We start from the raw sequence: 27,950 nt of genomic DNA, 5'->3' as shown, positions 1-27,950 counted from the left end.
CAACAGTCCTTAGTTCTCATACTAAGGGACCACAGGCCATCACTGAGGTTTTGGCAGCTCTACACTCTTTCCTGAAGAGAACTAGAAGTCCACTACTGAAGAGTAACGATGATCATCACCATTGCTAGCAAAAAGCAGCATCAACTCAAGCATATAGCATAAAGGGAAGCCTACATTCTTTAATGAAGACATGTCACCTGTTCTGAAATAGCCAAGTCAGTCAAATCCAAGCAGTTTCAGCTGTGCAACCTGTAAGTAGCTTACAGCAATTCCAGTGTTTTCTAGGCATCTGTTTTGCCTTACAGTCCATCACTGACAATTCTGTAAGAAGGAAGACGGAGGTGCTCTCTTTCCGTCCAAGGGAAGAGCCCATCATCAGGCAGCAAGGTCCCAAAAGGTAAGCAGCTGATCCAGTTTCAACAGCAGCTCTGTGGCAGAAATAGATGGGTATTTTCCTTTTGCAGGAAACCTTGCTCTCCTTTCATGCATCACTAGTATTTGCAGACATCATATGGGGCCTGGAATCCCATATTCTGTAATCCTTGCCATTACAGCATCAGCTGATATTGCTGCTGAGCTGTCAGCAACTGCATGTGCTCAGCATACAACCGGCTCATGTTGTGTCACATGAGTCAACAGCTCAGCTCAGAACAGTCAACGCAACTAAAGAAACAGCTCCACACATCCCACTGAAGAGCTGAAACCTCCATTTTTCTGCACTGGAACAATGAACTATGCCAATTTTGCAAATCATATTTGTAGACTTGTTTTGAGACTTGAAATACTTGAAAACTAACTGCTCAGAGTGCTATTCTCTTTCACCCGTGGAAGTCTCAGAACCAGAGCGAGGATGAGCAGGAGAGAGCGGACAGGGCTTTCACCAGAGGCAAGGATCAAAGACCCAAGGAAAACCAGAGGATCAGCAACAGCCCGAAGGTGCCAAATGAAGCAGAGATGATAGAGGGACAGACCATTGGGTGCTTGGAGAAGAGGCAGAAAATAAAGGGAAGCTACCACAGCTGCATGAAGCCTCAGAGTCGAGCTCCTCAAAGCCTATCTTGAACAGGGTGGGGGAACAGAGTGTCTCCTGGGGAAGGCGAGCTCTGCATTTGAGAAGTACAATGGCAGCAACTTACAGCCTAAATCTGCCTGTGCCCCAGCTCACCTTGGTGACATGGAGGGACTTCCCTGCTCCACTAAAAAACAGCTTTTTCTTTTTCCACTTCTGCAGGGAACAGAAACGCCACTTATTTATAACCACTATAATTAAGGTTTCAAGCTGCCATTCCAGCCTTGCACGTTTGTTTTTACACCATTAGACAGACAGCCAAAGTAAGTATTTAGTGTATCACTTAAGCACTCTCTTGGAAGGCTGCCTTTCTATTAGCATTCCTTTTATGAGGCTGTAAATAGCATTTAGAATTAAACAAGCAATAACCCTCACTGTTTTGCAGCCACCCCTTCCTCAGAAATAGCACACCTTGCCAATTTTTTAACAAAAGTTAGGAAGGCTTAAACTGTTCCCACGTGTCACGGTCAAAAAGTTCTTCTCAAGAGTTTCCCATCGAGTTAATAATAAAAACCCATAAATACTAATCGGGTAAACTCAGATTAAGGAATCATCGAAACTCACCACTCAGGAAATAACTGTAGATCATTAATTTGCAGAATTAAAATCTTTTCTCAACAGGGGAGAAGGCGCAAAAAAGACTTAGAGGACACCCAAAGCTAATTTTAGAGAGACATTTCTCCCTTTCCACACACATTTTTGAAGAAAAAGAACGAAAATCATGTGAAACAATTGAACAAGCTATAAGCTACTTCTAAAGAAACTCTACAGCCAACAACCCATTTCATTTGACAAGCCTCAGAAGCAAGTTTTACGACAGACTACACAGAGAACACACAAACTAGAAGGTTCTTAGCCACTGCCGTACGTCCAAAACTATAATCCAAAATGAACGGAGAGATGTAGCTATTTAGCAACAAGGACGACAGCCTTACTTCCAGTATTCACTTTTACTATGTACTTTAAAGGTGCACCACTAAAAAGATACTTAGTGCAGAAAAGGCCATAAGGAGTCCAGTGCTTACGAGATTTTTTTCTGCCCACACACACTTCTGACTCCTGACCCTCAAATGGTTTTTAAAGGGTTTTCTTTTCTTTCCACCAAATACACAAATTAGGGCCCCCCTAACTAATGATTAAGAAACAAAAACTGCTTTTACCGGTTTTCTAAAGCACTGCTAGTTACAGGGGCATAGCAGGGCATTGGGAAAACTGTCCTTGCAAACTGAAATACAAGATGCCAGCTCATTTCACGGAGCAGTTTTAGGTACTAATGAAGCACCATCCACCCCCCACCTCGAAAGCTGCTTCTCTCACTCTGCCTTCAGACCGGAGCTTCTCCTCTGAAGCACTTGGTGTGCTGCCCGGTCCCATGCGGGGAGCAAAGCGCCCAACATCGAGGTAATGGAAAAAGAAACGACCTAAAACCCTGTTTTGGGAGGCTACCCGTGTACAGAGGAAAACCAGCTTCCAGACGAGCACCGCAAGGAGCTACGTCCCAGGGACCTCGCAGACCCCCCAGCACGTTCCAAGGCAGCCGCGGCAGCCTCGCTTTTACGTCCGAGGAACAATACTCACGAATCGTATTAAAAAAAAAAAAAAAAAAAAAAAAAAGTAAATAAAGACTACGAGAGGAAAAAAATAATAAAGGCAGAATAAATCTTAAAGCTCTCGTTTGTACCACAGAGGTAGCTGAGCTGTTAGCAGGAGTTAGTAGTCGATATAGACACGGAACTTGTCCTTTGCCCGTTTATTGACTCAAAAAAAGGGGGGGGGGGAAGAAGAAAAAAAGGAGAAGAAAGGAAAAGCACGGCGTTCTCCCCGCTGCAGCGCATCTCTCCCCCACGCCGCGCGCTCTCCCCCACGCGGGTTTCACACGCGGAGCGCGGTCCCACGCTGAGCCCACACGCGGGTTTTTATCTCGGCATGAGCGCGGCCGCCACCGCCTCCTCCGCGCGCGCGGCTGCGAGCGGCGGCGCCCGGCGGCCGCCACCGGCCGTTAGAGCGCGGCGCGCAGAGCCCCTCCCTCCCTCCCCGCCGGCCGTTACGGGCCGTTGCGGGGGGCGCGCGGGCCGAGGGGACGGCGGCTCCGCGGGCGGAGGCAGCGCTGGGCCGTGCGGGGGCCCCCTGGCGCCGCCGGCCGCCCCGCTTCGCTTCGCTTCCCGCCGCGCCGCGCGCTCACCTCGTCGTCGTGGTGCTGGCAGTAGCTGGCGCGGTCGGGGAAGACGGAGAGGATGTTGTAGGGCGAGGCGGGGTAGGGCGGGCTGAGGGCGAGCGGCGCGGCGGGGCCGGCGGCGAAGCGCTCGATGAAGTGGTCCTTGGTGAGGCGCACGCGCTGGTGCGCCCGCACGCAGTTGTCGCACAGGTGCTCCTGGCAGTCGAGGCAGCGCGAGCTGGCCGCGTTGCCCTCGTCGCACGAGCTGCAGCGCGGCTCGCCCTGCCGGCTGTGCGGCCGCCGCAGCAGCAGCGCCGCCGCCGCGGAGCCGCCGCCGCCCGCCGCGGGCGTCGAGGGCGGCGCGGAGGAGGCGGCGGCGGGCGCGGAGCCGGCGCGGTGCGGGGGGCGGCCGTGGTGGCGGTTGTTGCTGCCGCCGCCTCCCCCGGCGCCGGAGCCGGCGGCGGGTCCGGAGCCGGCGGCGCGGCCGTTCTTCTGCTCGTCGGCGGCGGCCGCCACGACGACGACGTCGAGCAGGTTGCTGAGGAGGAAGTTGGAGGAGGGCAGCGCGTCCATGCCCGAGGGCTCCGAGATCACCACCTTCTGGTCGCAGACGGGGCAGCGCAGCTTGAGCGCGTCGCCCGGGTGCCGCTGCGCCTCCAGGCACTGGCGGCAGAAGGCGTGCAGGCAGGGCAGGACGTGCAGGCGCCGCGCCGGGGCCCCGCACGGCGGGCCCCCGCCGCCGCCCCCGGACGAGCCGGACGTCTGCGAGGAGGACGACGACGTGGAGGAGTTGGAGGAGAGCGGCGCCGGCGAGCCGCACATCTCCTTGCACAGCGGGCAGATCTGGAAGTCCGACTCGGGAAACGAAGCCATTTGCGACCGGCCTGGCGGGGGGGGGGGGGGGGGCGTGTACGGGCCCCCTCGGCCCCCAGAAGGGCGCTGGGGGGCAGGCGGCGGGGAAAAGGTAGTTTGGGGGTTTTTTTGTTTTGTTTTTGCGAAAGGCTTACGAGCGAGCTGGCGCGGGTTAGTCGTTTTGCCAAGCGGGATCGATGGGGCGGTTTCGCAAATAGGGTGTCATCGATCCGGCGGTCCGCAGGGAGCTGGGTCCTCGCCTCGCACCTCGCCGCTGCCGGGCTCGCTGTTGGAAGGGATTGGGGGGGTTGATTTTTTTTTTTTTTTTTTTTTTTTTGGTATCAAGGTGTAGCTGCCCCGCACTCTCTCAGCGCACGGATCCTCTCTTCCCCGACATGTACTTAAGCCCCGATGCCCTGCCGCACTAGGCAAAGCGTGTGGGTCCCCGGGTTAGTCAGTGGCCAGCCCGGTGCTCTCGCGTCCCCCCGAGGGTCAGCAGCGTGACAACGCAACGTGCTTCGGGTCGCTCGTCCTCTTCCCCGGCGGAAAGTGCATGGGCGCCCCGCAGCTGCTCCCCGCCGCATCCAGCGGGCACCGCGTACCCGCAGGAGCGGAGCCGGGCGGGGCACCGGCCTAAACGCAACTTTTGGCTCTGTCTTCTCGGGGCGCTGGGGGGGTTGTCGCTTGTTTTGTTTCTCCTTCCTCCTCCTCTTTGCCTTTAGAGCCGCGCTTGCCGGGGGGGCAGGGGAAATCTCGCTTCATCTCCCCCTGCCCGGTTCTGCCATCCAGGGCAGTTCTAGGGGAGAGAGAGGAGCGCTGAAACGCGGGCGGGCCCCGGTCCCCCCCAGCGCTGCGCGACCGGGGCGGGGAGGGAGGGCGGGCAGCAACGCTGCCCACCCCGCCGGGACACGGAGGAGGAGGAGAAAGGGGGAACGAGAGGAGAAAGAAGGGGACGGGGGCGGCTGGCGAGGGCAGCAGCCCCTCACGCCGCCTCGGGCCGGGCAGAGGAGCAGCGGCAGGTCTGCATTATTCATGGGGGGTGTATTATATTCGCTCGCACAAATTGGAGCCGCTGTGCAATGCTACCCGAGCGCGCCGCGCTCGCCCCCTCCTCCTCCTCTCCTCTTCGCGCTGAGCCCCTGCAGCGCCCAGGATCACGTTTCCTTTGTCATCTCGCCTCTTCGCGTGGGGTTTTATTGAGAAAACAAAAATAATATAAAACCCGAAAGAAGGGGGGGGGGCGCGACCGAAAGAAAAAATAAAAGCAAGCAAAGCAGCACGCCCGCCTCCCCCGCGACCCGGCGGCGCCGGGGGCTGAATTCGCAGGAATTATTACCAGGAATTACTCACGGATGCGGCCGCGCCGCGCCGAGCGCCGGGGGGGGATCCGGGCAGAGCCATCGCGGCGCTCGCGGGCGGGCGGAGCGGGCGCCGCGGAGCGCGTGGCCCGCGCGGCCCTGGCGGCGGCGGCTGCTCTGGCCCCGCGGCGGCCGCCGGGCAGTGTCGCGGCGCGGCGCGCGGGAGCCTTTTAAGCCCCGACGGCGCGCGCTGACTTCCGCCGGGGCGGCGCGGGCAGGAAACACCGGCCCCCCCGGGCCGCCGCGCCGCTCCCGGCGGCGGCTGCTGCTGCTGCTGCTGCCCCGGCCGCGACGGGCCGGGCGCTTCCTCCCCGCCGAGCGGCGCGGCGAGGCCGGCGAGAAAACCAGCGCTCGTCCCATTGTTCGGCTGCAAAACCAAAGTTAAAAAAGAAAAGAAACACGAAATTACTTTCTTCAATAACTTTGTTTTAACAGAAGGCTCCAGAGCTGCTAAATGCAAAGTTTCAGCTGCAGCAGCAGCCCAGGACAACTGAATGGCCAACCTCCCCTTCCCAGCGTGGCTCGCACTCGCGAGCAAGGATGCGTGGGGATTTTGCCCTTGAGAAGGACGCTGGGATTACTGAGAAGTTTGAAAACGCAGAGTTGGCATGGGGATTGGAAAGCCAAATACTGAAAATGGGGAAGGGTGCGTTGGGAACAGTGGATGGAAAGCATTGCCTGTAAACAAAATAAACTCAAAACAAATGGGGTGTTGATACAGATCTAACAGCAAATTATAATAAGCAAGGAAAAAATCAGAGAAGTGGGCTATTGAAATACATGGAATGATGTTTCTCCTCTGTGTAGGCCTTAGACATACGAATAATTAGTCACTTACCTAAATTGCCTAAAATAAAAATGCCTTTTGTCTTTTGCTGGCAGGTACTGAATAGTGAGGGTGGCTCCAAAAGCCTGTCCGAGAACAGAGAAACTCAAGAAACTCAAATGTTCTTATGCCAGACCCAGCAATAGGAAAGGATGATGAAGCCAGTGGGGCAACTAATATGCACGAAGTTATAAACAAGCATGAATATTTATTATGCCCCTCAGTAACAGTATATTAAGCTGGGAACTTGCCTTATGTATCAGTAAAGGATTTGGCTCCAGGGCTGTATCCTTTGTGTTACATATCAGCATGCAGGTGAAACCTAGCACAGCTTTGATTAGCAAAGGTTAAAAAAATCATTGAGCTTTGATTCAGCTCTGTTTATTGTACTGTGGTTGTTGCAGAGGTCTGTGATGGTTGTCCTTTTCCAGGTGAAGCCAGTTAGTTGTGAAGAACAGTAATTACCCAAACAAGAAATACATGGTTGATCTGCTTGGGTTTCCCACATAACGTCTTCTATCAGCTTCCCCAACAGAAACCCTCCTCATCTGTGTTGAGAAATGCTGAGATTGGGCAGGATGCCCCAGATGCAAGTCTCCAGGCACATCTGGCACTCCTGCCTTCCCTGTCAGCTGTTTGCTTCCTAGCTAACGGGCTAAAAGGGAAATTTTGTGTTTCCATGCTTCAAGTGGCTCTAATGGGTTTACCTATATGCTGAGAAAGGTCCCTGCTGCTGACAGGACCCGCTGTATTTGTGCCAGAGCTCCCGAACCTTGTTACAGCTCACAGCTTACGCCTCCCTGAGCTTGTGAAAGCCCATGAGCAAGGCAGTGTCTCTGAACAGAGGGTCCTCATTCTCCAGCTATCATCCTCATGCTTGAGCCACCTCTGTCTCTCTAAATTTAAAGTCTTCTTTTCTCCTCCTTCCCACCTCTGAGGGAATGCAGCATTTAGTGGCTTGTTTCAATTGCAGATCTTCCTGTCTTCACTGTGGAAAAACACCAAAATAGAGCTGAAGGGAATGTACCCATGTTGCGCTCTGCTCTGAAGCATTAGCCACACCGGAGCACGCAGGTGCCCAGCTGCGCAGCAAATAGCATCGGACGTTTTTCTTCTTAGCACATTGACTCAGTCTTTTTGGATCAAATTAAATCGTTTCTTTGTTTTGTTTTGCTTTTTTTGATTTTTTTAAATGTCGTTGCCCTTCTCAGATAGAGGAAGGCCTCAACATATTTACTTTGTCTTTAAAACGATGAGCACGCTGGTGACTAATAGCACCAGGGCAGTAGATGAGGTATGAGAATCCTCAGGCTTCTGGTAGACAGCAGGATGAGAACTTGTTTTTGTAATTTTTCCCTGGGAAGCCAGTACCTCATATTTTCCCTTTTTGTTTTTGTAAAAACAAAGGAACAATAGCTATCCTGGCTAGCAGCACTATTGTCTCTCATTTCAAATAAATGAAATCTTGCTGCTTACGTGAGCGTCTGAGGCATTTCTCTGCGTTCTCCATTCACTTGCCTTTATGTTACTCTGCTGAGGTTTCTCTCATTTATTGCCTTCTCTGCAGCATTTTTCCCTCCCATTTCTCCCATCTTTCTTTTGTCCTCCATTCATGTGCTGTTGCTAGTCTGAATTTGAAACCATCCCAAGTTTGTTCTGTAGGCGGGTACATCATTGAAACCGTGTTAAAATCATCATGGCGTCACAGTCACATCATAACTGTGTGAAAATACTGAATGTTAGAAGAGTTTGGCAATGTTAAAATCAGGGCACAATGTTCCAGGTCTTTAGAGACACCTAACTAGCATCAAAATACCTCTGACGGTACGGGCCAACTTCCATCTAGTTGGAAAATAACTGCATTTGTGTGTCCTTATGTAGCTACTGCAGCCAAACTGTGCATTTAAATGTACTTTTTTTTTTTTTTCTCCCTTCCTTTATTTCAGCGGAAAATAGGACAGCGGGACAGAAGATTACACCTGAGTCACTCTCCAGCATCTGCTTCAAATGTCGGGATGTGCTTTGCACTGTCCGTACTTCGTTCGCTTGAAAGAAAGCATCTGCTTTCTGCCAGCAGCGCTACAGGACAAACGAACCGTGTTCCTGCCAAAAGCAATACAGCTGGAAAAGCCCGGGGTCTGAAGGTTAAAAGCTTTGTTAAATAGAACCAGGTACAGTAATTGTGGGTTTGGATATATTTTACTGTAATTTTAGAGGCAAACATAAGGAGCTCTCCCCTGTACCACCTGCGTAAAATGGTCCAGCAGCCAGATAATCCTGCTCTGTCACGTGCAGCAAGTAGGGCAGGGTGCCAGCTCAAAGCAGGTTGCGCTCGCGAACAGAAGTAGCTGGTGACTCAATCCTTGAACGTGCAAATAATAAATCTACAGGACCAAGCTTTGGTTGTCATTGTTGCTGTTTTGCAAGTCTAACCCAGAAAATAATTCCGTCTTCAGTCGTGCTGTCCCAAAAGATGTGTGCAGACATAAAAAGCCAGGATAGTAGTTCATCATTTCAGCATAGTATTTCCCAGTGCTTGTAAAGACCAACAGCTCTGCTTTTGCTGTTGCCCTGAGGCCTCCCTTTCCATTTTTGCTTGTTGGCAGTTACCAGGAGTGACGAGGCACGGTGCTGCATCCTTCATGGACCTCCTCAGCTCACAAACTCAACGGGCAAATGGATGTGCAAAGGGAGCCCAACAGAGCTCTCTGCAGGCAAAGGCTTAGGCAAGACCTTGGTGCTGCCATAGTCTTTGGGGACTTTGCACATGTCAGTCCTGGGTACATGAAAGTCACAGAGGTTTTGATGTTTTTTAGCTCACTGTTAGCAACTTGTTCATGACACTCAGAGGAATAGCCATCTTTTCTTTGGCTTTCAGCACAGTTAGACCGTGCCGACAACTGCACCGGTTAAGTCTAGCCACTTTAGCTCTGATTTGTGCCTATTTCTGCCCCCCCCTTCTTCTTCTCTTTCCCTGTTTTCTCATTTTTCCTCTTGCAAGCACAAACTTCTAAATTTGCCTCAGATTCCAAATTTGCCATGCCTGCTCTTGCATACTGACTCTAGCTCAACCATATATCTGTCATTGGATCCATTAGTAAGTACAGTAGTAAGCTGAACTTTCTGCATGTGTTGCTGAGCTTTCTGTTGCTCCTATATGGTATGTTGGATCGGGAACAGGGTGGAGGGCTGGAGAGCAAAGAAGCAGTAAGTGTTGTCCCTATGGTATAAATCATCAGGAACCAGCTTGCAGAGCATATTAATTCAAGCTCTTGACACTGCCTCCTCCACCCATCCATCTCCCCTACAGCAGGGTCACCTTGAGTTTAAAGATGTGCTTGTTACGATGTGACGGGATCCAGAGGGCAGCAGGGATAGCCTCCCCCTATACACATGTACAGCAGAATCTACAGAGCTTGTTGGTGTGTATGTAACTTCGTAGCTTTATACCCCTGCAGGCCTGGCTTTGGGAAGCACGGGTCTTGCTCTCTAACAGCTGACATTGCTTTTAAGGCCAGAGACAGGTTTAGAGGTTGGTCTTCTACTCTCCGTTCCCAGAGAGAAGAAAAACCTCTCCCAAAGAGAAGGAAAACCCTATCCTTTTCCCTCTTCCCCAGCTGCGTAGAGCTCTACTCACTCTTGATGTAGAGGTGTCGCTTTTGGATGTGTGAAGTTCTCTCTCTCTCTTTTTTTTTTTTGTGCTTGTAGAGTTTCCTAGGGCACCTCTTCTGCTTTAGTCTTCCTCTAGCTCTCCTGCCACTAGTATGCACAAGAGAGGCAAGAGAGGTAACCAAATGACTTTATTTTTTTTTTTTCCTCATGTGTCTTGATTCATTCTCATTCCTTTCAGAAATTCTGGCTGAAAAATGTCCTGTTCTAACCATTTAATGTGATTTAGCATAACGAAGACTTTTAACACCATCACTCCTCAATGGCTCTATCTCTAAAACTTCACTTTCCTCTTCCCGACTTCTCAAATCTCTTCTGCATTCATCATCCGTTCAATCAAATCTCCCGTTAGGCCAAGTAACTGTATTGGTTTTACTCTCTGATGATGAGTGCGCAACTAGTGCCTTCCAGGATGGCCTCAAGGCCAGAAGATGCAAGTGTCTGTTCTTCTCATCCTGACTCTGCCCTAACCGTGTCACAGTTCTCAAACTTGATGACTCTTAAGCATGGTCTAAATCCAGGTTTTGTGACACAGGGAAATGACTTAATTGACTGGATGTTAGACGTCATAAAACATACATAAAAACTGATGCTGGAGAAGTATTAAAGCCAGAGCCTTTAATAGGCTCACCTTCAAATAAATGTCCCATTAGATCACTTCTTCCTTCAGGAAAAGGCTTGGCAGAGTAGATATGTCTTGTAAACATGATCCGCAGGTCAAGAAATGCAGGCTCTGAGCAGCTGGAGGTGGAAAGCAGGTGCCAACATTATGGGCTAATAATTGCAAATGTTTTGTTATTAGTCTCCTGTTTCATGACATTGGTGCTGCTCCCATACCTCAGTTAGCATTTATGCTCTCCGCACTGTTAACTCAGCTGTAACTCAAAAGTCACACTTACCTTCGTTCTTGTTCACATCCACAAGATCCTTTTACTCAAGTTGGGGGAGCGCTTTTGACTGCTAGAGGTGGTGTATGCTAACGCTTAAGGGAGAGTAACTTGTCAGCTGCTAACGCTTCCCCACAGCTGTGTAAACTCAGGGAGTGGGCAGCTGTTCCCCTCCAGATCTGGCTGCAGGAGCTGGAAGCCCTGGCACCCTCGGCTATTCATTACCAACCCCCAGTTCAGCCCCTAAAATGGGACGTGTGAGTGTTCCCTAACGTGCTGCGGCACAACAGTGGCTGACCTTGTGCGGGAAGGGATGAGGTGCTTGTATAGTCTGTCCAGAGGGACGCTAATATCTTCAAACCCTTCAGCTGTTTGCGAGGAGACATCATCTATATCTTAAGGCTGCCTGAGCTCACGTGCTGTCCAGCCCTTCGTGCCTTCTTGTGACTGCCCTGCAGACCAAGTCAGACCTGCTTCTCTCCAGGGCAGCGTTACTTCATGAGTGTTGGAAAAACGTTGCTCGGAGATGGTGGGATCTGCTTTTTGGTGATTTTGTGTGTGTGAGTGAGTGTAGCAGTAATCCTGACCTGTATTCAGGTGCTGCTCTCTACCATGACTGCTTTGTCCAAGGCAGGTCCGTTCCTGAGTGTGACTTTTCTCTTCAAAGAGAGAAAACCAATGGTATTTCTGCAGTGGCCTCCAGAGGAAACACTTTGAGCTAATGTGGACCTGAAACATGCAGGGTTTCATATGTTAAAAGAAACATGGTAATAACAGTCTGTGAAGTGGCAATATGGTCCTCCATGAGAGGGAACAAGTGCACGAGCAAGCGTGCAGGATGGGAATTGAAGCTTCTGGTTCACTTGAATATTCATTACGGTCATTATTCCCTTTCATGTAGGCAAGGCTGTAAGATGGACTCAGAGGAAGCCTTTGCTACCTTGTGCCGTGGAGCTGCTCCAGACTCGGGTTACAGGCGGAGGCGTTTGTGCGCCTGCCGTGCCGGAGACGCGAGCAGTCGGCGTCTCCGATGGCGCTGCTCCGCGGTCTCCGGCAGCGTGCCGTGACCCGTGAAGGGGCCTTTCCCCTCCTGGCTGCTCCGCGACAGAGCCCCAAGGCTCTTCCTCGGGCAGCCTCCCCGGCAGTGAGAGCGCCGGCGGTCCCAGCGCAGCGCAGGGGCCACCATCCCTCCTGCGTGGGACCCCGGCGGCACCCGTGCAGCCCTTTGTAGAAGTGCGCTTACAAAGGCGGCCAATTACTCATGTCACAACACAAAGCGCTCTCACGTGCCGCCGGGAAAACACACGGCTGCGTCCCCGTGTTAGAGCCTCCTCCCAGAAAAATGTGCCCCAAGGAACCTCGCGTTTCTTGGAAGCTATTAAATGTCCCTCTGCAGCACGCCTCGCTTCCGCGTGCAGAAGTGCCCAGCGCCTCCCGGTATAAATCCTTTCCACCCTGCCTCTGCTGCAGGAGCTGCAGACTGGTGAATAGGACAAAGGGGTGCGTTCATAAAATGGAGGATGCCCTGGACACTGTTTGCAGGAGCAAGAACTTTAAAAAGAAGGCAGTTAGTCGGGGAAATTTGAAAACTGTTGGCGCCCGGTGCCCAGATTTGCCTTACGTCGTAGGTCTCAAGCAGGGGAGCCCTGTGCCTCTGAATCTCTCTCCTGGGTACTAAAGCAGAGTGTCATCTCTCCTTTCAAATGAAAAACGCATACATTTACTGTGACGGATGGGAAGAGAAGTTTGTATATCCCCTGTTTGCTAGCTCAGAGCGGTGGCGCCAGGCTGGGCCTGCTGGCGCCTCACGTGAGCGGCCGCCTCGTGGGACGGGCGCGCGTGTGCTGAACTAAAGCAGCCGTGGGGGCTGTGTGGGGCTCGGGGCAGGGCAGAACCGGCCCCTCCTCTGGCCTTCAGAGCTACCAGCTCTTGAGTGAAAATAAGGAAGGAGGGAGGGAGCTCAGGAAGCCAAATCCAATGGCGGGAGCAGCATCTCAGGAAGCTCCTCCAAGATGGTGAGGTGCGGGCAGGTGAGCGAGATCAGAGGCGTAGGAAATCGGGGAAACAGATGTGGCCGTGCCAGGCCGAGGCGAGGGAGCTGCCGCGACGCAGGGCCGGCATTCCCATGCCTTCCCATCTGGCTCTGACGGAAGCGGTGCGCAGCCGTAGGGGCCCAGGGCCCCCTGGCTTTCTCCTGCAATTCTTTTCTCCCCGCGCTTCCTATGATGCAGCCCTGGAGCCGCTGCCGGCGTCGCCGTGCGCGCGCGCTGAATGCAGCCATTGTGCGCGGCCCGCGGGGCCGGCTATGTGTACATTAGTCGCCAATCCCCGCTATGCATCCACGGGGAAGGCACCCAAGGAACCAAGCGAGCAGTTCCGCTCCAGGACTCCTGGCTTCTGTCCCACAGCCTCGAGACCCCCCGGACTGTGTGGCAGAGCTAGAGGTAAGCCAAGGTACGTGGTTTGGAGTGTGACCCAGGGGACTTTTGAAGGGTTGATTTGCAGCAGGGCCTTTTAGGGGAAGTGGTAGGAAATAAGTCGTCTAGGAATGGTGCAAAAAGCAGAAAAGCTTTTGCAAAAAACCTTTTGAAGCTTTTTGCAAAAGAAAATTGCAGAAAGCAATTTGACCTGCATGTGTCACTAGCCTCTTTCAGGTAAAAATAAATGGCTAGTCCATAGTCTCCCTGAGTCAGCCTGTATGCCAGGCTACACTGTGTAGGACCTGTGTCTCCTTGGTCTCACACAGATGGAGCGAAACAAGCTGAGTGGGGACTGCATTTTGGCAGGAGGTGACAGGAGGTGACTGAGCCAACCTGACAGCTCCGCACTTCAGAAGGGGGCAAATCCCGCTCCTTCCTCCAGCTCCTGCGCATTGCTGCTCATTGCCGGACACCAGCAGCCATCAGCAGGGTTTGATGAGCGCTTGGGCAAAGGAGGTGATGGGAGCAGGGAGCTGGGAGAATCCCTGGAGCCAGGCAAAACTCTCAGGCAAACTCTCTCCGGTTTGGCAGATTAGCTCAAACAATTTGAGGGAGTAAACTGGGCAGCACTGTTATTATCATTATTATTATTTTTTCCTTCTTACTGACTTTACTCAAGGCCAAATTCCAGCTTGGCTTGTTCATCTCCTGTAACCCCAGGAGGAGTAGCTTATAACAGACCTGTTATAGGTCTATCAGGAGAGTTTTGAAAATCTCCATGGATTGAGGTTCCCCAGCTTCTTTGCTCCCCTATTCCCATGCCTGACAGCCTCTCTCACAGCAAAGATTTTTTTCCTCATGCCCACTTGGGATTTCCCTTCCTACGTCTTGTGGCTGCTGCCTATTGGCATTAAACGTCAAATCAGGCATCGATCAGCAGATCAAACACAAACCTGGTTGACGTGTGTGTGTGCAGCCTGAAATCAGCAACCCAGCAGAGCTCCAAATACTGCTTATAGGGGACAACACAGGACAGGGAGAATTAATGACTGCAATTAAAACTGCAGAACTTTGCAGGGAGCTCTCCAAGATCAATCCATGGTGCTGCAATCTATTTTTCAAACACCTATATTTAAGACTAACTAGACCAACTTATGGATGCTCCTGAAACAGAAGGAAAAGACGCATTATCCTACCCCACTGCTAGAGTTAGCAGCCTGACGTGTTTCAGTTGCTATTGTGCTTGGTATTCTTTCTTTTCTTGCACATATGTTGCAGAGTGAGTGAGAGACAATTTTGGATGAGGATCTGGTCTAATCTAAGCTCTCCTAGCATGGCTACTTCTGTCACTAAAAACAAAAGCCATGACAGAAAGGAGTGGTATTTCTGGAGATCCCAGGGAGTGTTTCTTTTTTATTTCCTGGATGCAAATAATATTTATGGTATATATCTATGTGGTAATAGATACACCAAGACCAATGTCCTTCCAATTGTTATCTTCTTAAATCACAACACGGCAAACCTTTTTTTTGGGGGGGGGAATTGGTTTTGTATCAGAACTTGCTATTGCTTGACACAGCACTCTCAAAGCTTCCATCTAACTGGAGAATTACATTTTAAGATGGAAATGTTTTAAAACTTCCTGGAATGTTACATACCTTTCAAAAATATTTTGAATATTGGTCAAAGGTATGGTTGGGAGGTGAAAAAGTATATGACTGGAAACAGAAGCCCCAGGACACTGAGCACATCCAGGAACTGGGCATCTTGGGAAAAAATAAAATACCTGGCCCTGACTGTAGTAGCTGAGAGTCCAGGCAATATCTGCCTTGCTGCAACCCTGTGGTGCTGTGATGGCCCTGGCAAGCAGTTGCCCCACATTGAATTCACATATCTGTCTTTTTACATGAAATTTTGCTGAGCTTTTGTTATCTCACAGTGCAAATCCAAATGGTGGGTGAAAAGCTGGCAGTGATAGTTCCTCAGCAGCTAAGCCAAAGAGCATTACCTTCGAGCAAAGCCTGAAGTGCCAATTCTCTACTGACCTGATGATAGGCTGAGGGTGTCTCCAAAACCCCATAAACGACTATCTGATCCCAACGACGGCGATCTGCAGAGCTATGAACCATCTCTGCTTCCCAGGCTTGTGATAAAAGCACGTTGCATGATACCCCAGGCATTCAGGTATAGAAATGTAAGGCTGAACACATACCTTATCCACCTCGAGGCCAGAGCAGCCTGACCTTTGGATGATCTTCGGAAGATGGTGAATAATGTATGGTGTCTCCCAGAGGGCTGCGTTCTGCCCGTGCAGTATCTGACAGGTTTCCTGACATCATCTGAGCGCGCGGACTTCTATCTTTGGGAAAAAGGCTCTGAGACTATTGAGGGGAAAAACCCCACGGGAAAGGGGAAGGGCCACTTAACAAGGAAGTCCAAAACTGTTGTAATTATAAAACAGATCTGAGCCTTGGGACAGCCTGACCATTTTGCAGTGTCTGCAGTGCTGGGATTCTCCTGAGCACAGTAAAATCTATCAAAGGAGAAACATCAGCAAGACTGGAGAGAGATGGCAGGAACCGAGGGCTATGAGAGCGCTTCCGTGCAGTTAATTAGCGTTGCATTTGTGTTGGTGGCAGAGCAGATGCGCAAGCAAGAGCGAGTGTTTATGGGATCGCTCAGGAATTCCCGAAGAAGCTCTCCCTTTCCACTGGCAAACGCTGGATGGAGCCCACCCTGGCAAACATACTTGCTGCTGTGAATTCAGGTGCCACCTGTGAAGTGAGGAGACATTATAAGGCAAAGTCCACGTCCTGTGCTTCAGAGGCAACTCCAGGAGTGCTTCAGCCTGGCTGCCTACTGTCGCCAAATGCTTTCCGTGGGGAGTCATGCCTGGTGCCCAGGGCATCCTTGGGACAAGCTGGCTTTCAGGGTCCTCCCTGCAGGCTGTGGACCTCCTGTGTGAGGAAAAGCTCGTCTCCAAGGCCTGGGAACAGGCACTTCTGGTCCTGCGTCAAATTCTCAAAAAATTCCAAAGTGACTTCTAAACCAAGAGGGAAATTTCGAAGTGATTTCACACTTAGAAGTTACACCTGTTTGGGGCAGGCGAAGCTCCTAAGCCTCGTCACTGCTGCTTGTGCAAGCGCTGCGCCGTGCCACCTAGCCACAGACGTGTTTGCAGGGCAGGAAGGACATGGGTCAAGTCCCACCTGCTTTTCCAGGATAGACAACTTTCCGAGAGCAGGCACTGCAAAATGCACTGTCTCTTCCCCCAAAGTGCAGCCTGGAAAGGCCTGCACATGGGGGACTCTCACTTAGCAGCACGGAACAATTTACAGATAAGAGCATGGTTATATTTGAAACTATAATAATAATGAAATCGGTGCTTCTCTAATGACTTATTCCTTATGCCTAACACCACAGGCCTTGTGTTCGCTTGGTTACAGACTTTGGCGCTCACATGATGTTAAGCACCTGGCGGGCTTGTCTTGGCTGACTTGCCTGGGGCACTGTTGGTGGGTACGCAGTGCCGGGCTCATGTTCCTGACCACCCTGCAGTCCAAGCAAGTACCACCACTGCTTTTGACCCAACTATGTCTGATCTCTCAGAGGGTTTATCTTCTGTCGCAGGTCTTTGAACTGAGCGTCGCTCCCAGCACTTCTCCGTGCCGTCGGCCGATAACAGCCATCCTGTTGGGACTTGCAGCACGGGCCGTGGGGCAGGAGTAGCCCTTGGGCTCCCTGGCTGCGTGGGGTGGAGGGGCCGGGCCCCCACGCAGAGGCCGGGTAGGAGGCAAGCAGTGCTAGTGAGCTCGTGGTGGAGGCACCCAGCGTCCTGGCCGTGGGCTTCATGGAGGGGAGTCAGACATGAAGCAGCTCTGAGCCGTGCCTGAGCCAGCATCTCCTCTCACCAGGGAAGACGACAAATTGTTCGTTAAATTATTTAAGATATTACTGACTGGTTATGAATTATTCAGGGCTTTATTATTTACCACTGGGATGGCCACGTCACATAGGAAATCCCAAGCCTTTCAAGGAAGCTGAGGCCGTCCGCGGCTCGTGGACACCCTGGCGGCTCAGCCGTGGCCGTGGGCGCTGGCGCGGGGGCTTTCGAGAAAGGTGCATTTTGAGAAAGGCTCCTGCTGCTCTGCCACCCGCTGCCTTTACTTACCTGGTGCCTGAGGAAGTGCTAAGGACCCCTCTGTGCCTGGTGCTCTGTGAACGTAACACAAAGGCCATTCCTGGCCCAACAAATTGCTACTTATTACTGTATTTTTCTTATTAAGCTATTTTTAAGTAGGAGAGGATGCCCATAAAGAAAGAATATGCTAGTTCTCATCAGCAAATGCATGTGTTTCTGCTGTGTTGAAGATATTTGAAGCTTTTTATACTGGGCTTTACCCATCCCCTTTCCAGCCTCCACCCTGTGTTGAGGTTTTTAGCTCCTTGTTTTAATTTTCCCATCCCTTGAAGCTGTAGTCATGTGCTGATCATCCCGACTTTTGTTCAATGCATACTTATGCTTTGTGGTCACCCTACAAGAAAAGGAGATTACTGATCAAAGAAGGAGTATATCACCTTATCTCCCAATGTTACTTTGAGAAAGACAAAGCCAGGAGATAAAAGTAGCTCCTTTTTGACTTGTGATTCTGCTTAACAATACCTTCCCATCATCTAAGAGACTGTAAGGATTTAGCCTGTGGTTAAAATACAACTCACTGAAACAAAAAAATCTGCTAATTTAGTGTCCCGACTACATAACAGGGCTGCTCAATAATAAAAATATGTTCACAATCACATTTTTGAATAAGCAACATGAATTTGATTTGCAGATGTACGTTCATCGTGGCATCCAGCATCCATAAAATAGTCAATGATCTTTGGGAGTCTCTGGAAATGTTTGTGAATACAGTCAGAGCTTAATGCGTTTGTCCTTGAAATGCGCTGTTTCTTATTTAGGATCCTGCATTCGTTTTCTTCCCCCTTGCAAACATTTCAGTCATTCAGCCTGAGAACTGATTAAAGCACCCAATAAACACAGTACAGATGTCAAAGTGAAAAATTCACAAGCTATTCATGACAAGCCATCTGCTGAAAATAATTTGTCAAAACTATTTGATGCAAATTCACAAAGTAATGAAAATGCTCAGAGATATTTGGGAAGATTCTAATTACCAAAAATCAATAGAAAACCTAATTATAGGTTTTGAATGTGCCTGAAATCTATACAGATAATTCCTGGATTATGGATAATAACTGCTCCTCATCCTGCCTTGCTAAATACTTTCTGCTCAGTATTAAAGCATAAAAACTTGCTTCAGGTTCATGATGACCATACAAGGCTGAGCAGTTTGGGGGTAGTCCAAGGTCTGATTTATAGTCCAAGGGCAATAAATGGCAAAACACCCCCTCAGGCTGTATTTGGACTCTGTAGTAAATCTAGCTTTCCAACTCCTCAAACTGAATCCAAAACCTTGCTGCAAAATCCTCATCTCCCACAAACTCAAACGGTGTTCTTGAAACTCAGCTTCATTTTTAATTCAAAAACTTTAAAGCAGGCTAATTTTGCACCAGGTAGACTTCATGCTGGGTTTGTGTCTGTGACGCTACCTCTGTGCTGGATCAGGCTAATTTGAACTGTTGTGACTCCAGCCCCCCCATCAGATCCAGCTCAGATGCACAGGGACGGGCAATGGCTTCAAGGAAGGGGGCACAGGGTCGTGCTGGTGAGCGCTGGCTGTGGGGCCATTGCCCCTGTGCACACACGGGACGGGGCTCTGTTTGTGGGGGACCACACGGCACTCGAAGAAACACTGCCGCTGAGGTCTGCACGGAGAGGTGCTCAGCGGGCCTTTTGCCTTGGCATTAACGGGCCTGGGGTCAAACAGGTAGGTAGGTAGTGGCTTAATGAATTTTTCAGCAGCTGCTAAATTAGAAGCCTGTGTTTACTTAGGCCCACGTCTCATTTCTTCTTTTCTCTGGAAGGTCCAAGTGTAAATGCACTATATAATCCCAAACTTCTACGCGTGCAGCTGAGTGTCACCATGGACTGACATGTGAAATTCTGCGTGACACTTGCAGTGTGAATTCCTTTCCCATATTTCAGTGGATTCTAATCCTGAAGTCCCAATTATGTATTTTTAAATAGAGATGAGCTAATACATCGCCCAACTGCTCCTGCCATTATCTTGTGTTTGCTAATAGTTGCCAAAGTCTGTTGTTTGTCAGCTTAAAAATAAACAACCGCAGTAACATGGGAACATGTTATTATCCTGATGCATTTCAGTGTTGTACATTTGAAAGTTTATCCCATCCAGTAAAAACATGAAAAAGTGCAACAGCTACAGCTGCCAGAGGAACAAAGTGAACTCATGAAAGTATGCTGTAAAATGATGCTGCCAAATTAAAAGTTTCAAAACCTGCATTAGCTACCTTCACCTTCTCATTCCACTTTCTAAAATATAAACTAATGCTCAGATCTACAAAGACACTTGAGCACGCAACTGCTATTGCAACCAACGAGAGTAAAGCACCTAAATGCTCCTAAGCGTAGACTGATCTAAGGGCTTTCAGCTTTGCCTTGTGCATCATTCTGTCAGGACGTAGGCACCTGGTTTGACTGTGACTCCTGATCACCATTTCTCTGGGTCATAGCCTACATTTTTGATGGGGAGATGATGGAAAAACCTGGACCACTGCAAGAGTCCCTTACTTTCTCCAAATTTCCCTTCCCATGGCTGAAGGGCTAGGGTAACGTATACCACAGTGGTGAGTGACCACAGAGTGCATGGATGTTTATAAAAGGCAGAAGATGGACAGACATGCAAATTGTTGCTCCTGCTCACAGAAAGCACAGAGTGTGAAGCTGATGGTGCTCTCATGGGTGCTGGCAGCGTGTGCCGTGGAGCAGCTGGACCTCTGCACAGCTGGACATCAAGAGTGAACATCTACTTGCTCCACAGACAATAATATATGTAGCCACATGTGGTGAAGGGCTGTTTTTACGCCCATTTTGTAGATATGCTGCTGAGACATTCAAAGGTTTGTAACTGGTTTCTCAGTCCTACCAGACGCCACCGAGAAGGGTGGACTAGCAGAAATCATCTTGGCTTGGTGTTTGTCTCCTTCCACAGCCCCTACATGCACTGGCCCTTTTGAACAGTAACTGCAAAATGTGAATGTCTCCGTAAGGGAGATGCTGCACCGCGTGCACTGTGTAGGTTGATGAATACCCCAGGGAGCTGCAGGGCCAAAATGGTGCCCCTTCACTCAGCCGTTCCCCCAGCTCCGTGGGGAGAATCCACCACATGGAGGCAACGCGTTGCCAGAGCCGCAGTGAAGGCTGCCCCGATGTTAACTTGTGACATGTGAACCCCTGACACATCCACATGCGGGAATCTCCGACATGTCCCCTCACACAGTCCTTGAAGCCTGCAGAGCTGGGAAGGCTCTCCGGTCCCTCTGTCCCTCATGCCAACGCCGCTCAGCGCCTTCGTGGCGTCAGCTGGGTTTGGGAAGGACAAGAGTGGCACCCAGTGGCTGGTTATTTCCTCACATGGCTTCTTCACGCTGCTTGGGGCTGCAGTGCTTGGCCCCAGGCTGGGCCAGGCCCTGCTCTGCTCTGAGGTGATGAGAGGGTGCTGGGCCCCTGGGGGCTCTTGCTGGCTGCAGATGCTCACACTGTCTGTGAAGAGCCTGCGTGGAGGCCTCGGAAGGCTCGGTGCTTGGGAACTACTTGTAGGCCGATTTTTTGTACAGTGCTGGTGGTCCCTCATGCCAAGATGTGGAGAAGACACAAGGAAGGTTGGAGCTTGTGCTGCTGTGCTGGGGCAGGGGAAGAGGGAGTCATGCTTTTGGACCTCTTTTGTCACTGCCAGCATCTGAGAACAGGTTTTGGGCAAGGAATCCTTGACTCCACTGCCTTAGAGTACCAAAGACCCTGCTCATGATGCCTAGCAAGCCACGGGTTGCACGTCCCCATAGACTGGCCCCGGAAGCCTCGCTGGTATCTGCTGGGTGGTATCTTGCCTGAGGCAGCTGTGGGAGCCCACGGACTGCCTGGCCTCACAAGAAGAGCCAAAACCGGAGAGAGGGAGCTGACCTGTCACTCGAGGTCCTCCTGCCAGCCCAGTCCTGGAGACAACTCCAAAAGGAGCAACATCAGGCTTCGCATTCATTACCGGGGCTGAAGCAGGACAGAAGGATCCCTGCCTTGTGTTTAGAGCATTGAGTGCTGCTGACTTTGTTTGAAAAAAAGAAGAGAGAAGTCATAGGAGCACAATCCGACTGCGCTTTTGAAAACACAAGAAATAGGTGTTGTTCAAATGACGGCATTTCAAAAGAAGTGGAAGAAGATTTTGTTGTTGTTGTTGTTTAAAAAAAAAAACTGTATTTATTATTGTTTCTAATCTTTTTAACATGATTACAGACCAGTCAGACAATCTACTTTTCTTTGTGGTGTAAAATAAAATCATCCTAAATGAATAAAATATGGGATATGTTAAAACTTTGCTTAAAATTTTAGAAAAGAGAAAATAAAAGAAAAAAAAAAAGAGAGAGAGCACAGTCAAGTTCCCTTCTCAACTCTCACTGCCATCTGAGAATTCATGGTCGGGATCCTATGAAAGGACAACCCCTGGTGGGACAAGAATTAAAATTAGAAGAAGAAAAAAAAAAAACGACATGACCCATGAAACCTATCAGAGAAACATAGAGAGCCACCAGAGGAAATGAAGTTAAGGGTATGCTTGGAGGGAGTTTGTTTTCTCAAAGCCTTCCGTTTCACTGCAGCTGATTTAAAATGAGAGTTGTGTTTCAGCAGAACCACTCGCAGAGGCACAGAGGAGCGTCTGCAGCCCTGCTTGCTGCCAGCACGCCCTGCACATAGCTGTTTTGGGGACAGGACCCAGAGTGAAGGTTGCCCTGTGGCTCCTGCGGGCTGACGGAGGCTGCGCGGGAGCAGGCAGGCGATGCCAAGGTGATCCTGCAGCCTGGTGCATGAAAATGCACAGGCAAAAAGGTCCCTTCTTTGTAAAGACAGCAGATGGGTGAAAGGCATGGCATTTTACGGAGGTCTCTTACTCAGCTCCCCATCTCTCTGGCTCACCGGAGGGAGTTCTTACAGCTCTGCCCTTAAATACAGCAATTCCCTCCATGAACTTGGTCGCGGATGCAGGAGCAAGGCAGGGACTTGCTCCATGGGCTCCTAGGGCAAAACGCCAGGACAAGTGCATGGGCAGGAAGGGCTGCTCTGACACCCACAGTGCGACTGAGGTTTCTATGTCCTGGCTCAGGTTTCTTCTACCTTGTGCCCCAGTGTTTGATACGCACCGGCCTGGTCACGCTGCATTCACTGCCTCTGGGAGGAGACACCCAGCAATGTCGGGGCTGGGGGAGGAAATCAAGCCAGGCCAGGAAAACGTGTTTGGCAACTCCAAAGGAAAATTCCCTACTGTGGGACGGTAACTGTCCCTGCACCTTAATTCCTTCAAACTGGCCATTTTCCAGGATCGGAGAAGTCGCAAACTGCTAACTGCAGCCATTCACACCTCTCCAAATGCTCTTTATCAAAGCAGGCCAGCCCTGGGTGGCTGCCCTCCCCAGGGCATCGCTCTGGATACCCAGCCTGGACCTGCTCTCCTCAGGGGCAAAGGGACAGAGCAGCCTGAGGCGCTGCTTCTGGGGTGCTGAACCTGCTAAATGGGGAGCCCAGCACTGGAGTTTGCTGTCACCATTAAGCAAATATGTTTCAAGAGGCAGTTTAAATAAGAGATAAATTAAGGGGAACTTTCTGCTTAAGAAGCAACTTTACACTTGAAACACTAAGCATGTTTGAAAAACAGCGCTTTGTGTGGGGAAAAACTAAATTATATTGCCAAAAGCCAAGCTGAGTGAATGCTGCTGTGGGGAAATTTGGAGTTCATTAGCTCCTTATAAAACAGTATTTATCTCCAGGAACGTGGCAAAACCACTCCCGTGCGGCGGAGAGGCGCTGCGCTGCGGATGCGCGGGTGCTGAGCGCGGTATCTGCCCGCAGGCCGCCTCATCCCGCAGCACGTCACAGCCCAGGACACTTTATTGCGCTCTGTCAACACGCAAGTGTGGAGTTAGGAAGTAATATGTGCTTCTAGTGATGTGATCCCTCAGATGACATTTTAAAATCAAGCTTCTGTCTGCGGGGAGGCATGAAGGATCCCATGACACCGTTTTTATTTCGAGAAGAATAAAGGCATTCATCTCCGCAGCATTGGCTGGGTTTGCTGCCGTATCCCAACAGGGCATCTTCACATAAACAGTCATATTAAGCTGCAGGCTGGATTAGCAGTGTGGGGCGCGTATCAGGCCAGCAACTCATGAGCTGATTTAACTTCTTGACTAAAACGATCTGTGTTTTATTGCTGTGGAAAAGGGTAACCAGCACTTTGCTGTACAGCTTCCAAATAACATCTCCATGTTACCTCAGACCCTGGAGTCCTCTTTATTTGAATGCTCATGGCTGGTATTTGTGTTTTCAAATCCAGCCACGGCCAGGAGGGTGAGAAGAAAATCAAACGCAAGCTCCAACCTGTGTTTTCAAGGAGTCTGGCCAAGCTGTGAAGGTCGAATTCCAGCGTAGAGCTTTAAAATGCAATTTTAGTTCTAAAAGAAGAAAGATTACACCAAGTCAGCCAAAAGACAAATGGTGATAGCATTTAATACCAGTGGAGACAGCTGATTTTATTTAAGCCTTTTCCCTCAAGAGAGAGGCAGCAGCCCTTATAAGGGCCACCTCTGTGCAGCAGCCGAGCTTCTCATGACCATGAATAGTCATCATCCTCCCCACAGCCACGCGGGCGTCGGAAACACTATCCCCATTTCGGAGATGGGGAGCCGAGGCCCAGGACCGGTGCACACTCTCCGCAAGGGCATGCGGCAGCCCTGAGCTCGGGTACCGAACGCTCACGAGGGTTGCGCTGAAACTCTGCGCGCTGCTCCTTGCCCTTCTCAAGGGTCTTGTAGGCTGGAAGTGCGACGCCAGCCCCCTGGGCCCGTCAAAGTCCTGGGCTACATCGTCATGTGCCAGCGAAGACCGTCCCAGCTGCCTTGTGCAAGGGCGGCAGATATAGAGAGCAGAGCGTGTTTGGGCTGGTTGCTTTCATTCTCCAAGCAGCAGAGAATAGAAATAGGGGGGAGAAATGTCACTGCAAAGGCTAGAAAGCAAAGTTGATGAGGTGTATAGATATATATGTTAACCACAGTCTACGGTGCACTTATACATTTTCTTTTTAAAGATTCAATCATTTTAAAAGTGAGCATTACTTGTGAATATATGGCTGGATAAGTGAATTGTTTTGTGGTATTCGTAGTTCTTTGGTTTAAGTGCTCTGGAAGTTTTTCTAGCCTCAGTAAGTCTAACAACCTAAGGTGACAGGGAAATGCAAAGCGCGTTATTATTACTATATCTTTACTTGTTTTTAGGTTTGTATCAGTTTGATTTTTTTTTCCATTCAGTTCAGATTAGTAGTATTATTTGGTGTGGCTATGCGTGTCCCCACCTTATGGGGATCCAAACCTGGAAGCAATGACCTACAAATCGTTGCTGCTTTGTAAGCTCGTATTTATCATTAACGTTGAGCTGCTTTACCTCATCCTTTCATGCTCTCAGCAGTTCCCCTGGCCATTGGCAGTGACCAGGGGAAGGGTCTCCTACCAAAAATACGCCCTGATCCAGTGCCTGTGGGGATGGGACTCCCCTGCATCCTCCCCACGTCCCCTGTGGGGCTCTCCAAGGCACATGGGTGATTCTCCTGACCCCTGGTGCTGCAGACACCCTCTCCATGGCCACTCCTGCCTCCTCCCACGCGCACGTGCCCGAGAGCAGCACGCGGAGCGCCTCAGCCTGGCGCGGGGCGCTCGCTCCAGCTACCGCCTTTCCTCTGGCGCAGCACGCCGCATCCCTGCCCACGTGCGGGAGCCCCCAGATCTGTGGTGGCGGCGGCGGCGGCTCTGCGGCACTCGAGCGGCACCTCGCTGCGGATGGGGACTGCGGCTCGGCGCAGCTGTCGGGCCAGCTGGGAGCGCAGCCGCCGGCCCCATGCGCGCCCACCCCGCAGCTCAGGTGTCCGCAGGAAGCGGGGAATTAGCCAGGACTTTTGTGAGGGATTAGACGGCCCCAGCTTCTCCCCACGTCTCCCACCACCAGCTATGGGGGCTAAAGCGAGCAGGCGGCCGCTGGTGTGGGTTACAGCCCCGTCCTTAATACACAGGCACTGGAGACCATTCCCAAGGGAGCAGTTGTGGAAGCTGGAAGACGCGCAGTGTGTGGCTGCAGGGAAAGGAGCGCTGCTGCGGCTCCCCGGAGCCCTCCTGGCTCCATGGGGATGGAGGGCCAGCTGCCCTTGCATAGCCGGCACCCGGAAAGCCACGTGGGGAATCCGGCCACTGCGATGACACTGTCTTACTGAGAAAGCCCATGGAGTGACTAAATAGTTCGTGGAATTGAGGAAAAAAAAAAACTAATTGATGTATCACAAAAATAAGATCTCTCACATGATTTTTTGTTCCCCTACAACTTACAAATTTGCTGAAACATGAAATGCCCTTACAGTTAGACAGTTTCTCTCTTTAAAGATCTGCGATTTGCTGTTGCTGGCAAGAGGTTTGGGCGGAGAAGGCACATGGGATCTGTCCCATCGTCACCATTCTTTGACTTTCTGCGACACATGTTTCCCCTGGTTCACTTTGAAGAGCCCAGCAAGGCAGACGTCTGCCCCCTGCCTTGGGTGATACCCTGCACTTTCTGAGAACACCCAGGCAATGAGTTTTCCTGGTAATTCAGCAGCCTGCACATTAGGTCTGTGTTGCTGGGTGGGACACATCTTGGAGGCACCAGTTTGCAGCACTGTGAATTATAAACACGTCCATGTCAAAAAAAAAGCAGCATGATGGACCTTGCTCTTGGGAATCCTTCCTGGGAATTAGGGGGTATAATCCCACTTCCTCAAGCTGGAGGAGAGTTCCTCATACCTAAGTCAAATAGCAAAGCAGCAGGGGCAAGAGCTGCAGAGTCAGAGGCATCTCACCTCACGTGTACAAAGTGTTCATTTATTTCTTGGGGGCTTCTCCTGTCCTCTTTACCATAGGTAAAGCCACGCGCACAGTGCTCACGTAAGTGGAGGACCTGCTAAACCAGGGGGGCTCAGCTGGCACGTGTCCTTGGTGCAGATACAACCCAGGCCCGAGCAGCCTCCAGCCCCAGGGCATTGCTTCTGATCTGCTGCTCTGCAAGTGCAAACTGCTCACGAGGAAAGAGGCACCTTGCCCGAGAGCTGCTGGCCCTTGCCCTGGCTCCAAGTGCTGGAGGTAGTAAGAAAAATTACAGTTACAACAGACCGACAACTTCAACTCCATCTGCCACAGCAACTGCCACACTCTGCGCCACACTGCTCAGCTGCTGAAATATGGAGTTTCTCAAGGACAGCTGATACAAAACTAAATAGTTAGAGAAGATTAAGGAGTTCATGCCAAAATGCCGCGAGGAATCAGTGTTTTTCACAACAATCCAGTCTTTCAAAGTGCACCCGATTTATCCTTTAAACTGCATCACTAAACCAGGCTTCTCCTGGAAAGTTTTCATTTCCAGCACTCACGTGGTTTCATTGGAAGAGTGAGAGGAGGTAGGAAAACCTCTGGGTAGAGCTGCTGAGCGATGGGACATGCTGGTTCAGGCTACAGACTCTCTGTGCACAGCTGTGCTGCTCAGTGCACAAACCCGAGGCCGATGAGGCACAGGGATGGCATGACGTGTTTACAGCCACCCCGTGCCATGGGCATCTGCCTTGTAGACCGGGATGCACCTCAGCACCCTGCGGGTTCCTCATTCTCTTGCCGTGTGGTGCTCAAGGACACTGCTGTTGCCTGCAGGCAGCCCCAAGGGTCTGGGCAAGGCCCGACAGTGCTGTGGAAAATTCTTTGAGAAAAACAAGCAGGTTTTAATTCCCAAGGAAGCAATTAAAAACTAGGGGGAAAAAAAAAAGTTCTTAGTAACTTCCAGGAGAAGTCACAATTTATACCTGCATCCATTCACAGCTGAACACTAGACACATGATGATCCTGTGACTCCTGGTGCCAAGCACAAACCCAGCATTTCCCTCCAAGCAGCGCCATGGGGCTGCTGTCGCGGGGCTGCTGCGGCAGCGAGGCGTCCTGGCACCGGCGAGGAGCAGGTTCGTTCAAGGTGTGTGAGCAACGGGGCTGGGCGCCGGTGCCAGGGCTCCCGCAGCCCAAGGTCTCGCCCTCTCTGGCGGAGGTCTTGGTTCGCTGGCAGCACCACTGTCTTTATAGGGGCCTGAGGAAGCTCCTGCCTAGGAGCTCAGATGATCCCAATGTCCAGCAAAGTGACACACACCAAGGTTTCCACGCGTCTTCCTGGAGGAAGGCACATGCCCGCAGCAGATGTTGGCTATACGGAGGCAGAAAAATGCAGAATTAAGGCTTTTAGGCAGTCAACATCACAAGCAGAGAACACCCCTTTTTTGGTAGATATTTCATCTCACACAAAAAGAAAAGAGGTATTATTCCAAATACACTTTTTTTTTTTTTTTTCTTTCTAGAATGGTTGTGTAGTATTGATCTGCTTGGATTTTAAAACTACACCAACCACTTTATTTTTAAAAACTGCTCATAACTGCTAGTTATGACTGCAGAGGCTGTGGTTTTAAGGCACAGGACCAGGT

General features: G+C 50.7%; 1 protein-coding gene across 1 annotated transcript in view; it reads right to left on the bottom strand.

Annotated features, from left to right (window-relative positions):
* TRIM71 (tripartite motif containing 71) overlaps window positions 1-4,097 on the bottom strand; it is a 49,488-nt gene extending 45,391 nt beyond the window's left edge. The window contains exon 1 of the mRNA XM_088521137.1: window positions 3,252-4,097. Within this exon, the coding sequence (XP_088377263.1) occupies window positions 3,252-4,097 (846 nt within the window). The remainder of the gene's footprint in view (window positions 1-3,251) is intronic.
* Window positions 4,098-27,950: the final 23,853 nt, after the last annotated feature.

This window comes from Tinamus guttatus, unplaced genomic scaffold (genome assembly GCF_059628265.1).
Source record: "Tinamus guttatus ecotype Peru unplaced genomic scaffold, ASM5962826v1 Tinamus_guttatus_pri_ptg000115l, whole genome shotgun sequence".
NCBI lineage: Eukaryota > Metazoa > Chordata > Aves > Tinamiformes > Tinamidae > Tinamus > Tinamus guttatus.
The sequence above is the reverse complement of the archived record's forward strand: the minus strand, read 5'-3'. Positions and strand labels throughout refer to the sequence as shown.